Source organism: Cebus imitator, unplaced genomic scaffold (assembly GCF_001604975.1).
Source record: "Cebus imitator isolate Cc_AM_T3 unplaced genomic scaffold, Cebus_imitator-1.0 Scaffold107, whole genome shotgun sequence".
In the NCBI taxonomy this organism is placed as follows: domain Eukaryota; kingdom Metazoa; phylum Chordata; class Mammalia; order Primates; family Cebidae; genus Cebus; species Cebus imitator.
Window position 1 is genome coordinate 1672777 of NW_016107422.1, and position 14361 is coordinate 1687137.

The 14361-nt window shown below is 51.9% G+C and overlaps 1 protein-coding gene across 1 annotated transcript in view; it reads left to right on the plus strand.

The window, feature by feature from the left end:
• TCERG1L (transcription elongation regulator 1 like) overlaps window positions 1-14361 on the plus strand; it is a 215440-nt gene that overhangs the window by 147415 nt on the left and 53664 nt on the right. The window contains exon 7 of the mRNA XM_017537867.2: window positions 13871-14025. Coding sequence (XP_017393356.1) covers window positions 13871-14025 — 155 coding nt within the window. The remainder of the gene's footprint in view (window positions 1-13870; window positions 14026-14361) is intronic.

Genomic DNA, 14361 nt, shown 5'->3' on the forward strand with positions numbered 1-14361 from the left:
GTATTGTACTCTGACGGTGACATTCAGGTTTATAATCTGACAGTGACATTCGGTATTGTACTCTGACGGTGACATTCGGTATTGTAATCTGATGGACCACCATAGGTGGGTCTGTGGTTGAAGAAATGTCCCTTTGTGACACATAACTACATGTACATTTTACGAGGCCACAAACTCGGTTTGGGAGCTTCAACAAGCAAACTCTGAAACGTCTCTGAGGCAGGCACACGGCAGCAGGTCGCACTGGGGACTGGGAAAAGATCCAGAGGACCTTGTGGAATCCTCACAAGGCTCCCGCCAGGGCCCCCTGGGGGGCTGCAGGTTTCCAGAAGACTTGGCCTTGGGCACCGGAGCCTTCTCACTGTGCCGGCTGTGGCTTTCTTCTTCAGCGATATCGTGTTACCACAAGCGGTGCTTTGTGGGGTCCAGTCGATCAGAACGGGCCCCTCCCTGGCTGCCGCACTCCCCTCCCTTGCTACAGGTCCTTGCCTGTGAATTTTGAGTACATGAGGGAGTCTGTTGATCGCTGCGTGGGCACACCTGAAATGCACCATCACCGCAGCCGCAGACGCTCGGGCGCGGGAGCAGAACCAGGGAGCTCGGCCCGCACCCCGGACGAGGACTTAGTGGGTCCTTGTGGGTTGTTGAGGGTGGAGCAGCTAAGCCCAGGGTGCTTGCAGATGAGGGAATGAATAGGGGGTGCTGGGGATTAGATGTAAGGGTGGCTGGGGTCAGAGGGAGTGGCTGAGTGTAGGGCTACGGGCCTGAGGTGAGGTGGGTGAGGACTTGGGCCTGAGGGTACAGAGGAAGGGTGGCCAAGGCCCCACGGCCCTGCAGGCTTGCCTGGTCTGCACGGTGATGGTGCTGCTATGGCAGAGGCTGAGTGCACGTGCCTGGCTGTGTGGCCTTCAACTTGCAAGCGTGATGGAGAGAGGGGCTTCCCCAGGGAGCCCCAGGAGGGGGCTGCAAGAGGAGCTAAATACCTGCGATTGTATGGAGAAGCTTCGTGCTGGAGCACGCTGCCCGAGTCAGATGTAGGCCTCCTGCTGGGACCTGCGCGGTGTCACATCATCGAGGGATGGGGACATGGCTGGTGCCGCACTGCATCCTCATTTCGTGCCGTTAGTCTAACCTCAGCCCCACCTGAATGGAGAGAGAGCAAGGCCTGGTTGAGCAGCTATTGGAATAAGGATGTGAGTGTCGGCAGCCCTTCACCATACCTCAGGGGCAGGCTTGCACTTACCCTTAAAAGTGGGGGCACCCTTGCCATTGCAGAGTGAAGGGGCCACTCCAGGTCCCAGCTTCCCCTGGGCCATGTGCTCTGTCAAGGAGGGCTTTGTGTGCCCCGTGCTGTGACGTCCTCACTAATCTCAGCATGACACACGCAGGCCTGGGAACAGCACACTCCCCTCATGCTGCAGCCCACATCCAGGAAAAGCTCTCTCTGCCAGGGGCTGGGGTGGGGGGTGGGTCTATGCCTGTTTCACTTGATTAGCCCAATCATCTGCTGAGTCTCATTTATAGAGATTCACTAGCAGTCGGTCTTTCCCTAGAGGCAGCTGGGGCCTCATGGAGACACGCTGGGAGCGCCAGGGACAGGAGTGGGGGCTGTCATCTGTCTCATTTCCCTCATCCATTTGAAACAATCCATGCTTAGAAAAGGCATCCCAGATAGAGAATGTTTCAGAGACTGTGGCCACTTGAACTTTCTACGAAGACCATAGGAGGTCTCAGCAGGAGCTTGGCAGAGCCGCCAGGACTAAGGAGGCATGTGGAATTGGGGAGGGTCCCAGCGACAGCTTCTGCTAGAGGCACAGCAGCCCATCTCTGCCCAAATAGACGAGCTTCTCGGTCTCCATCTCAGCCATGGAATGCTGAGACTCAGAGGCCAAGCCCACGCTGCTCTGTAAGGCCCTGGCACGTGGCTGGTCGGGCACACTGTGGTTTGCCTGTTTGCCCCGACCTGACAAAAGGGAGCCCTCTCCCTGGGGCACACTGCCCTTTTCCTGCTGAGACCCTGAACGTGAGTGAGAAGGCACCCGGCCCGCAGAAGGTCGTTGTGGCCGAGTGTAAAGCAGGAGAAGGTCTCGTGCCTGGGGCTCGGGGCTGCAGTGGAGGTGGGTGGGAAGGATGGTGGCCGGGGCAGGTCTTAGAAGGTCAATTCAGGGTCACCTAGGGGACCCCCCAGGGCACTGCCAGCTGAAACGGTGGTGGGGTGAGCAGGCAGGGCTGCAGAGGAAGTTCTGATGGCTCTCAGGTAACTCTCCATCCTCTCCTGACCAAGCCCAGCGCTCACTGCCTGTGCCTCGGGCCATCTCCTTCTGTCCGTCCCATGACGCTGCGTCCTCTCTGCCACAGTCCACGTGGTGGTCAGAGACCAGGCCCCCCACGGCCAGGCAGGGGTGATGGTCCAGGTGGGCAGCTCAGGTCAGACCCCAGAACGAGACCCTCTGTCTATGAAAGTGTAGACCTCGGCCTTCTCCTAAGGAAATCTGGCTTCTAGAGGATTCCACGTAGATGGGGCCAGCCAAGCAGGCTCAGAGAGTGTTCTTCCTGCGTATCACAGAGCCGTCTGGGGGCAGCTGGAATTGCAATGATAAGGAGGAAAGGGGTTTGGAATCCACTCAAAACATCTGCAGCAAAAATCAACCACGTCTTGCTCTTGGTTAACATTTCCATGCAGTTATTAAATATATTTTGAATAAAACTGGGGCTGAGAAACGGAGTGTGTGAGAAGGCAGCAGAGTGAATACACCCCCCGCCCCCATCTCCTGTGCGCAGTTTTCGGGAAGAAACTCACTTTTAAAGGTGGAACTCCTCCAGCACTTTTCGGATTTGCATCTGCTCTTGGGAAAGCAACTTAGAAAGCCAGAAGGTGCTGGAACCTGGTTTAAACGTGATAGAGCAGAAGGACGATGTTTCCCCCTTTCCCTGCAGGACCGGTGCTCCCTGCTGAGCTCAGTGAATCCGTAAGGAATGCCAACAGCAGACGGGCGCCATCCTTAGCGATTCTTATCTATGTGGGAGTCTCTCTGCCGCTCTCCCTGCTGGGAGACGGCCAGATGCAGAGCCTCCTTGAAAGTATTAATGTAACGCTAAGCGCTTGAGAGATGCAAAATCAATACCCTGACAGGGAATAAAAACGAAGAAGGGGCCATCTACTCACTCATGTCTAACTGCTTGGGCCTGTTTAGCCACCAAAAATGGTGCCAAAGTTCAGAGTAACTTCTGTAGCCAACTCTGCCATCTGGAAGCCTGTTCAGCTTGACGCAGCTGCGTAGTTTCAGGGATGCTATGTCCCAGGCATGGTATTATAGGGAGGATAAAGGAAACGAAGACAGTGCATTTGCTTTCTTCCGTGCAAGATGAAATCCTAGCCTCCTCTAGAGAAGACAGACCTTGTGGCATGGCAATAGTGGCAATGAAACTTGAATTATTTATTTTTTCAAATCTTCTTGTATGCATGTTAACACTAGAATAGCATTATTTTAGTCTCCCTAGGAATTTCTATATCTTTTTTTTTTTTTGTAATTTGGCTTTAGACACAAGTAGTAATTTTGAGGGAATTAAACCACTCCCACTTATTGGGAGGTAATAAAATGTTTTTGGGGTGTTGATGACGGGAAAATTTTAACAGTAATCCCTCACAAAGTGTAAAATCCGTAGGTTTTGGCTTAAGTGGCAATAAAAGCCAAAAAGAATGATAAATCAGCATCTTACAATTATTTAAAAGATTACAGATTTACAAGTAATTAGCTACTTTTATGAAATTAAAAATATATATTAAATACTGGTTTTAACATTATATTATTTTCTTAAAAAATTTATATCGCCACAGTGCAAGCTGTATGTCACGGTCTGTTGATAGCACAGATCAAAGTTCTTTTTAAAATGACTTGGGAGGATAGGAACGTGCGCTCTGGGAAAGACGAGACACGTCACACCCGTCAGGAAGTCAGCAGTTTCAGAAGTCATCACTTTCTAGCAAAGCTGATTCGTGCTTTATCCTAAGAGGCAAAAGTAGTTAAAAGGTAAGAGGTACGGGGCATTCCTCTGATGTTAGTGTGTCCAGCCCCGAAGCCAGCAGCTGGTTCTGCATTTCTGCCTCGGAGAGGTGACGAGTGTGGGCAGCCACCAGCCGAGAGGTGTGCTTTCGGAGCTGCTGTGGGTGTGAGCATCTTTCAAACGGCTGTTTTGTATTTCGAAATCCCAGTGACACGCCTTGGTTCTCCTGATTTTTTGTCAATGACTTGTCCTTAATTCTGACTTCATTTGATGTTTCAGTATCTGTTGGTAACATCTTTTTTTATTAGTTCATAATTATTTATTGGGCATGACATTTGAAAAACTGTTTTTCTGGATTTTCTAAATACAGGTATTGAACATGTTTGGCTTAAAAAAAATTAGTCTCCAAGTCATGTTCTGAGATGAAGTTGGTAGAATTCTTCTAAAAAGAAAGAACAAGTTTCCCAAGGCATAACACATTTGGATGATGTTCAAGAAGGAAAAGGTGATTAGAAATTACGGTTATTAGGAGAGATGTGTCGGTTTCACCCTTCCTTGACTTGCAATTGCTCTGGCTAAGCTGAGGAACGACACATCAGTCTTCTTTGAATATGTAGTACTGAAGATAAACCAAATGTCACTTTGGCCCTTTTGCATAATTGAGTCTTTTATTATGTCAGAGAAGGGACAGGAGGAGTCACTTGTCGGGGAGGGGACTCTAATGTTGAATTAAATGTCAGTGTGGTTTAGTGAGCAGGGAGTCGGAGAGAAAGCTGCCATTTGGCTCCCATTTGAGAGAGCGTGGAGGGAGCGGCCCCTGGAGTGGGGGCTGAGTCATGGGCTGTGCCACCTCCGGTTCCCTCTGGGCTGATTTTCACGGGTCCACAGGCCACCCTGCTTTCATCCCCAGGCAGCCACTGGCTCCGGGACGCGATGTCGGTCCCCGCCTGCATTGGGCAGGTAACAATTCTACCCATCTTAGACTGGCAGGAAGATCAGAAATTGGATAAGCCCCTGGGGTTTGAGGAAAGCCAGGACTCTGATGGGCACAGGAGCAGGGTGGCATCCCTTCTGGGCTCTGTAGATGGGCTCTCTGGGAGCCCTCAGCCCGGGTGGAGCCCAGCTCTCCGCAGAAAGCTGTGTTCTCAGAGGCTGCCTGGGCCAGGAGCTGCCCTCCAGACAAGCCTCCGGAGGGGGCGTGGGCTTGCATCTGCTCTGCAAGGCTGGGCAGAGCTGGCTGGGCCTGGAGTGGCCTCGGCTCACCCTAGCCAGGGAATGGTCTTTCCCTGCTGCTCATTATTTAACAAGGACAAAATCCATGTATGTGAAATAACTAAAGATGGATTGGTAAAATCTTTTAAGAATTATGCCAAGAAGTCAACAGTGATACCTTCAGGAGAACTGACACCTGAGCCCAGAGCGAAGGGAGGTCTATTTTCAGCCAAGACGCCTTCGCTATTGGGGCAGCATGGGGAAGTCCCACCTGCTGTCCCCCATCTCCCTCCCACTCTCTCCCTGGTGCTCTTTCCTGGCATCTTTTTTACCTCAAAGGAGGAAGGAGGGGAGCCGTGCTCTCGGGAGGTTGAGGCCACACCCCAGGCTCCTGGACTCTCACCGAGCAGAGGAGCCACAGCCAGCGCCTGGACGACCTTCTGCCTACAGCATCGCTTGCCCGACTGGCTTTCAAGAAAGGACAGCAAGACTGCCCACGGCCTGAAGCAGAGAGGCCACACATCCACGCGGCAGGTGCTCAGCCCAGGCAGCCCCTGCAGCCTTAGAACAGCACACCTGTGCACAGCCATGTCCTTGTCTTGCATGTCTGCGCCTTCTTCTCAAAGTGAAGGTTGGAGCCATGGCCGGCTGGGCTGGAGAACCTACTCAGGAGGGAAGGAAAGCAAGAGGAAGGCGTCCACACGCTCCTCCTGGAGTCCCTATGAGCCCTAGTACCTCACCCCGCTGCCAGGTGGATGGGCCTGGGCCACTCAGTCTGGCCCAGGTCAACTCCTTGCCAGATACAAAACCCCAGAGAAGGTGCCGGGGTGGGGGTCGGACGAGGAGAGGGAGAGAAGGTGGCAAAGGGCAGTGGGTGTGGTCTTTCATTCTGAGAGCTCGGCCCCGGTGGCCTGGCCTCAGGAGTGTGTGTGGCTCTGTCCAGCCCCCAGGACACACCTGGAGCAGGGCACTCAGGGATGTAGGATGGATGGAGACAGGCATCCGTGGGAGTCGCTGTGTGGGGGGCCTGGAAGGGGCGCTCTCCTTCACCGCCAGCTAGCTGATTCTGAAACTTGGGGTCCTGATATTTGCAGGATGAGTGTGGGAATCCTTTCATACAACAAAGCAGCAACCCCAGGGTTCATTCAATGAAACCCAGATCTTTCTATATTGCAGCTGCTTGGTGTGGATGCACCGTACCAGACTTCAATAACTGAGGCACTAACTGTGCCCTCCAGGATACGGGGACAGTTGGAGAGAAGAGGGAATATAGCAGGTGTCCAGAAATTACCGTGTGATTAAACAAGGGGAGCACATACGTGTTGCCTAGAATGGGCATAAGATGGTGCATAAAATTAACTCTGTGTGTTACAGCTGGCTCCGTCTAATGGAAGCCAACCATGACGAGAGGATGGGTGGATTTCTCCTGGGGAACTGCATTTATTTACCGGCTGCCAGCTCTGGTTCAACGCCACGCATTTCCCCAAGGCTCAGGAGCTGGGCTTTTTGTGGCCTGGATATAAATGGGTGACATGTTAATTGCCATTGCTTCGCCATCTCCTGGCTGTAATCTCTTACCAAGTCCTAATTAGCTCCACCCCTCCCTGGTGTGAGAAGGTGGGCGATGCTGAGTTAGGGAATTGACAGCTGTTTCCCCACACTTTGGGGCACTCCAGGGTGCCGTCTGCTCCCTGCATAAGAGCACACCCTGGGCCTCTCTGCACCTGAGAACCAGGGACTTAGAGTTAGCACATCCCGAGGCATTTACAAGAAAGGCTGCCTTGGATCTGAAAGGAATTTGGCTGAATAAATATAAATCCCCAAATGCAAAGCCTCTTTCTTGTTAATAGCAAAGCTTGTAGGGCAGCTGGAAAATCCCCCAGAAAGCCGACGAGAAAATGACTCGGCCAGGGGATGGGGCCGCCTGGGACCTTCCACCAGGACTCTGGAATGCAGGTTTCCAGCGTCTCAGTGCATTCAGTTCTCTAGGGAAAGAGCACACACACTTCGGGCCAGCAGCGCAACAGAGGAGCAAGGAAACCCAGCTTCCTCACACTGCCCAAGCCTTTGGTGAACATGCTTTGGTTTTCCATGGAAACCAGGATCCCCTGGGAAATTCAGGTGGGTCCTGCTGCCCCAGCTGGAGCTGAGTCTAAGACAGGCAGCCCCACCCTTTTCTCCCTCTGCTAGAGGAAGCCATGTGCTGAGCACCCTCACACACCACTCAGCCTAGTGTCTGGGGAGGCTTCAGTGGGACTATCAATTCTGCTGCACCTCTTCCTGGACCCACCAGCGCTGATGCCTGCTTAGGCCCTCCTGAATGAATTTGCCTGCCCACACCTAATATGGTTTGGCTCTGTGTCCCCTCCCAAATCTCACCTCGAATTATAATCCCCATAATCCCAATGTGTCGAGGGCAGGACCAGGTGGAAGTAATTGAATCATGGGGGCAGTTTCCCCCATGTTGTTCTCATGATAGTGAGTGAGTTCTCATGAGATCTGATGGTTTTATCAGCGTCTGACATTTCCTGTGCTGCACTCATTCTCTCTCCTGCCACCCTGTGAAGAGGTGCCTTTTGCCATGATTATAAGTTTCCTGAGGCCTCCCCAGCCATGTGGAACTGTAAGTCAATCAAACCTCTTTTCTTTATAAATTACCCAGTCTTGGGTATTTCTTTATAGCAATGTGAGTATGGACTAATACAGTAAATTCTTACTAGGAGTGGGGTGTTGCTGCAAGGATACTTGAAAATGTGGAAGCAACTTTGGAACTGGGTAACAGGAAGAGATTGGAACAGTTTGGAGGGCTCAGAAGAAGACAGCAAAATGTGGAAAAATTTGTAACTTCCTAGAGAGTTGGAGGGCTCAAAAGACAGGAAGATGTGGGAAAGTTTGGAACTTTCTAGGGACTTGTTGAATGACTTTGACCAAAACGCTGGTAGTGGTATAGACAATGAAGTCCAGGCTGAAGTGGTCTCAGATGGAGATGAGGTACTTGTTGGGAACTGGAGTAGAGTTCACTCCTGCTGTGCTTTAGCAGAGACTGGAGACTTTTTGCCCCTGCCCTAGAGATCTGTGGAACTTTGAACTTGAGAGAGACGATTTAGGGTATCTGGTGGAAGAAATTTCTAAGTGGCAAAGCATTCAAGAAAAGGAAGAGCATAAAAGTTTGGAAAATTTGCAGCCTGACCATGTGCTAAAGAGAAACCCATTTTCTGGGGAGAAATTTAAGCCAGCTGCAGAAATTTACATAAATGACGGGGAACCAAATGTTAATCACCAAGGCAATGGGGAAAATGTCTCCAGGGTGTGTCGGAGACCTCCATGGCAAATCCTGACATTACAGACCTGGAACCAAATGTTAATCACCAAGGCAATGGGGAAAATGTCTCCAGGGTGTGTCAGAGAACTTCATGGCAAATCCTGACATTACAGACCTGGAGGCCTAGGAGGAAACAATCGTTTCTGTGGGCCCAGGACCCCCTTGCTCTGTGCAGCCCTGGGGCAAGGTGCCCTGCATCCTAGCTGCTTCAGCTTCAGCCATGGCGAAAAGGGGCAAAGGTACATCTCAGGCCATTGCTTCAGAGGGTGCAAGCTGCAAGCCTTGGTGGCTTCCATGTGGTATTAAGCCTGTGGGTGCGCAGAAGTCAAGAACTGAGGTTTGGGAACCTCCACCTAGATTTCAGAGGAAGTATGGAAATGCCTGGATGTCTAGGAAAAAGTTGGCTGCAGGTATGGAGCCCTCATAGAGAAGCTCTGCTAGGGCAGTGAAGAAGGGAAATGTGGGGTTGGAGTTCTCATACAGAGTCCCTACTGGGGCACTGCCCAGTGGAGCTGTGAGAAGAGGACCACTGTCCTTCAGAACCCAGAATGGTAGATTCACGTACAGCTTGCACCATGCACCTGGAAAAGCTGCAGTCACTCAACACCAGCCCATGAAAACAGCCATAAGGGGTTTTATACTGCAAAGCCACAGGGGAAGAGCTACCCAAGGCCATGGGAGCACAACTTTTTCATCAGCATGACCTGGATATCAAGCATGGAGTCAAATGAGATCATTTTGAAACTTCAAGGCTTAATGACTGTCCAGTTGGATTTTGGACTTGCATGGGGCCTGTTTGTTTTGGCCAATTTCTCCCATTTGGTATAGGAGCATTTATCCAATGCCTGTATCCCCATTGTATCTTGGAGATAACTAACTGATTTTTGATTTTACAGTCTCATAGGTGGAAAGGATTTGCCTTGTCTCAGATGAGACTGCGGTTGGAATTTTGGGTTAATGCTGTAATGATTTAAGACTTTGGGGGACTGTTGGGAAGGCATGATTGGTTTTGAAATGTGAAAGGGACATGAGACTGGGAGAGACTGCTGGTGGAATATGATGGCTCTGTGTCCCCTCCCAAATCTCACCTCGAATTGTAATCCCCGTAATCCCCATGTGTCAAGCGTAGGACCAGGTAGAGGTAATTGAATCAAGGAATGGTTTGCCCCATGCTGTTCTCATGATAGTGAGTTCTCATGAGATCTGATGATTTCATGAGAGTCTGGCACTTCCCCTGCTGGCACGCATTCTCTCTCCTGCTGCCTGTGAAGAGGTGCCTTCCTCCATGATTGTAAGTTTCCTGAGGCCTCCCCAGCCATGCAGAACTGAGTCAATTACACCTCTCTTCTTTGTTAACTACTCAGTCTCAGGTATATCCTTATAGCAATGTGAGAACAGACTCATACAGCCACTGACCTGCCCTCAGCCTAGTGCAGGGTGACAGGAGAGCCACATGTGCTGTCAGGGCCCAAAGTTGACGTCCTGTTTTCCTTAAACTCTGCAGCAGGCAGAACAGAGCTCTTGCTGGTCCCTGCCAGGCAATGGGTCATCTTCTCACCTCTGGGGGAGCTTCTTCTTGCCCAGTCCTCCAGCCCTCACCTGGCTCAGGGCTGGCTCCTGGACATTCAGGAAAGCTCATGATTTCTCAGGTTAGGAAAGCTCCCCAAGCCTGTCGGAGGTTTGAGATCAAATGAGGCCAGCCCTCCCTTCGGCTCTGAGAGCTTGGGAAAAACGTCCAAGCAATACTATTAGAAATGGGCCCTCCTGCTGCCGGGTGCTTCAGGCTTGGAGCTGCCTTTCCAGCCACCATCCAGTCATGGAAGCTTCTGAAGCCCATGTGGGGCCAGAGCTGGCCCTGCTCTGTCCTGACACATGGGGTGCAGCACGTGCAGCATGAGGAGGCAATCTCATAGTTGCCCTCACTCCCTGCATCCACACAGCCTCAGGGTCTCATCAATGACTCTAGCTGCACTCCTCGGAAGAGGGCTGACTGGAGACAGAGACCACTGTCACAGCAGTAACACCATCCACCTCCTACCCATTTCCAAAGGGCCCACGCATCGTGGGGAGCTAATGGTAGGCTCTGCCTGTGGCCCACTCTCTCACAGCTCCACCCGGGAAGTGTGCCATCACCAGGTCTGCATTTGGAGGGAAGGAGTTAGTCCCTGTCCTGGGCTTATGTTCCCTGCTGACCCATGCTGTCTCCAGAGTTCATGCAGTAGCTGAATTATGCATAATTTACACCACGGTGTAATTAACTTCAGCTTTAGACTCAATAAAAACTTCCTATGCCAGCCGGGTTCAGCACCATAAATGCATACCCACAGCCTCCCTACAGGTCCCAGAAGTCAGGTATCCCCAGCCTGGGCTTGCTGGGGACGAGGGTCTGCCTGACATGACAGCAGGAAGGGATCGGCTCCCTGGGCATGGAATCTGTTGCAGTTGACCAGCCTCATCTTCCCGCCTCCAGCGTGGCCCTGGACAGCACCCCATGGGCCTGTGAGCCTGCCTTTCTTGAGGGCAGGGCCTGGCATGGCAGTGTGATACTATTTTGGTCCACTTCCCTAGTGGAGGACTGCCCAGATAAAGCAAATTCCTGTCCGTCCCCTACCTGAAGGGCTGAGGGCATGAGGCCACCAGGGAGGGGAGGCGACCTTCTCAAGGTCACCCAGCAGGTTGAAGGCAGGGCTAGAGCCGGAGACTTTGCCAGACAGAAGGGCAGGTCATATTCTGCCATGCGATGAGCAGGCCAGCTGTGGCCAAGGCCTCCAGGCATAGCACTTGGGGTTCAGGTCAAGGCTCCCAGATGCTGGCGCTCAGGGCAGAGGGTCCTGGAGTGGGGAGCCCAGTGATTCGTCTCCCACAGACTCAAGGCTCCAGCGGCACACATGGATTCACTTATAGTCGGGAGGGTCAGAAGTCTGACACGGGTCTCACTGGGCTAAAGTTAAGGTGTGGGCAGGGCTGGAGCCTCTGGGGAGATCCATTTCCCTGCCTTTTCCATCTTCCTGAGGTCCCTGCAACCCAGAGCTCACAATTCCTTCCTCAACCCTCAAGGCCATGCATCTTCTGATCTCTCTCTCTCTCTCTGTGCGCAAGTGTGGTCTCTGTGTGTGTATACATGTGCATGCATATCTCTGTGTGTCTGCGTATGTGTGTGTCTCTGTGTGTATATGTGTGTGCATGTGTGTCTCTGTGTGTATATGTGTGTATATGTGTGTGCATGTGTGTCTCTCTATGTGTGTCTGTGTGCATGTGTGTCTCTGTGTGTCTGTATGTATCTGTGTGTCTCTGTATGTGTCTCTCTGTGTGTATGTATGTGTGTGCATGTGTGTCTCTGTGTGTCTCTGTGTGTTTGCCTGTGTGTGTGTGTGTGCGTGTGTGTGTGTGTGAGAGAGAGAGAGAGAGAGATCTCAGCCTCCATCTTTCTATTTCCTCCTCTCTTTTTTTTTGTTTGTTTTTTGTTTTTTTGAGACGGAGTTTCACTCTTGTTACCCAGGCTGGAGTGCAATGGCGCGATCTCGGCTCACCGCAACCTCTACCTCCTGGGTTCAGGCAATTCTCCTGCCTCAGCCTCCTGAGTAGCTGGGATTACAGGCACGCGCCACCATGCCCAGCTAATTTTTGTATTTTTAGTAGAGACGGGGTTTCACCATGTTGACCAGGATGGTCTCGATCTCTTGACCTCATGATCCACCCGCCTCGGCCTCCCAAAGTGCTGGGATTACAGGCGTGAGCCACCGCACCCGGCCCTTCTATTTCCTCCTCTCTAATCTTCCCACCTGCCCCTTAGAAGGACCCTTGTAATTACATCTGGGGTCACCTGAATGACCCAGGCTATTCCCCCATCTCAGGATCCTAATCTCATGTGCACAGACTCCTTTGTGACATAAGGTGATCACACGTGTTCTGGGGATTAGGACATGGACATCTTTGGGGCCGTGATTTTGGCTCCCACACTCATGAACACGGCTGGACTGAGTAATGGACATGACACACCTTCTCAGGGTCATTGCTGGGAAGTGTCCTGGTCTGCCCAGGGTTCCCAGGCCCTGAGCCCTCTGTCCAGCCCATGGAACATGCCTGGCTGAGTAAAGAGTGAAGTGGTTTTCTCAATGCAAAATCGAGTGGCTTCTACAGGCACGAATCCACACCTCCTGCAGAATTTGTGTGAGGCTGGCCTGGGTGAGGCGTGAGTGGGCTGTCAGGCCCAGGCCGTGGCCAACAGCACCCCCAACAAGTCGGGGGCCTCCTCAGAAGGTCGTCAATAGCTAGAGGGAGTATGTGGGCTGCACATGTGGGCAGTTCCCATCCACTCATTCCTGCACATCTGAGAAGTCCCAGGAGACTTGTGGAGGCCAAGGGACCTTCTGAGGTCACTGCGGGAAGCCGGCACCCAGACAGGGCAGGAGCCTTGCCCCAGTGGAACCTCCTGGGAGGTCCAGACCTGGAAGGGGCCTTGGTGCCAGCCCAGGCCTCATTCTCTACAGCACCCTGACACCACTGAAAGAATAACCTCAGAGCCCAGACCGGCCTTGCTGTTCTTTATCTGCTGCGCTTGCTTGTGGGGACAGTGTGGGTTCAGAGAACAGAGCCCTCCGTGCACCTCCACGCCGCAGGCTCCCGGCCCCTCATTCCTTAAGGAGGGGCTTTTTTCTTTTCCTTCCCTCTCTTTATTTTTCTTCATTCATTTTTTTTATTTTTAATCTTTTCTCATAATCTTTCACGGATAAGGGGTTTAAAAATGGCACAACTCCTTTTAGATATATTCAGTTTCCATGTATGAAAATACTGGTCTTCATTATTTCCTCATCCACAAATGAGCAGGACACCAGGGCTGCGGCTGCTCCTGTTCATCTGCTGCTGCTGGAGGGTCATGAGCTGGGCCGTGTGCCTCGCTCGATGGCCATGCAGAGCTCCACCGGGGAAGTGTAGGGAGCCTCTCTCCAAATCACTCCATTCCCAGAACCGGGGCCAGAGGTGCCCCAGAGCGCTCGCGTCTGGAATGGAATTTCACTGCGGCAGAGATAGCGGGTGGGCTGGAGAGCGCTCTGCCCGTGTGTGACCTTGGCTTCTCTGCATGTTGGTGTTCTGGCTGGTCCAAGGCTGGTGATGAGACTGTCTACCTGTTAATCAAATGAGACAAAACACGAGTCAGATCCGCACGGCGCCCTGAAAGGCGGGCTTTGTCTGTAGTATTCATACTCCCCATAAACAAGCTTTGCACATGTGTGGATTTGTCCTGAGGGCATTTTTCAGTGAGAGTTCACACTAATGACTTTCTAATTAAGTGTCTCCGAGTGACTGACTTGAGTTTCCCCACTCAAACAGGTGTGTGGTCTGGACGGGCGATGACCGGGTTTTCTTCTTCAACCCAACAATGCACCTGTCTGTCTGGGAGAAGCCCATGGACCTGAAGGACCGCGGCGACCTCAACAGGATCATCGAGGACCCGCCCCACAAGCGCAAGCTAGAGACGCCAGCAAGTAACTAAGCCCTGGGTTATTCACACCTACTCCGAAGTGTCTAAGCTGTTTGTTTCTAATGAACGTAAAATGAAAGCATGTTTCTTCTTGGTTATGTTGGCAATTGACTGTTAAGGAGTCCTGTGCACGACTGCAGAATTTAGTAATCAAGTTTTCGTGGCACTTCCTGCAGAAACCTTGATCCTTCCAAGCGGTCAGCTCTGGCTGTCACGTAAGGTGATTAATGCAGAGAAGGCCGTTCATTCCATCAGCATCACTGTTAGCCAGCATCTTATCCTTCTTCCAAATGTCTTGTGAACGCCACCTGCACGGCCAGATGTACACAGATGGGAGTGT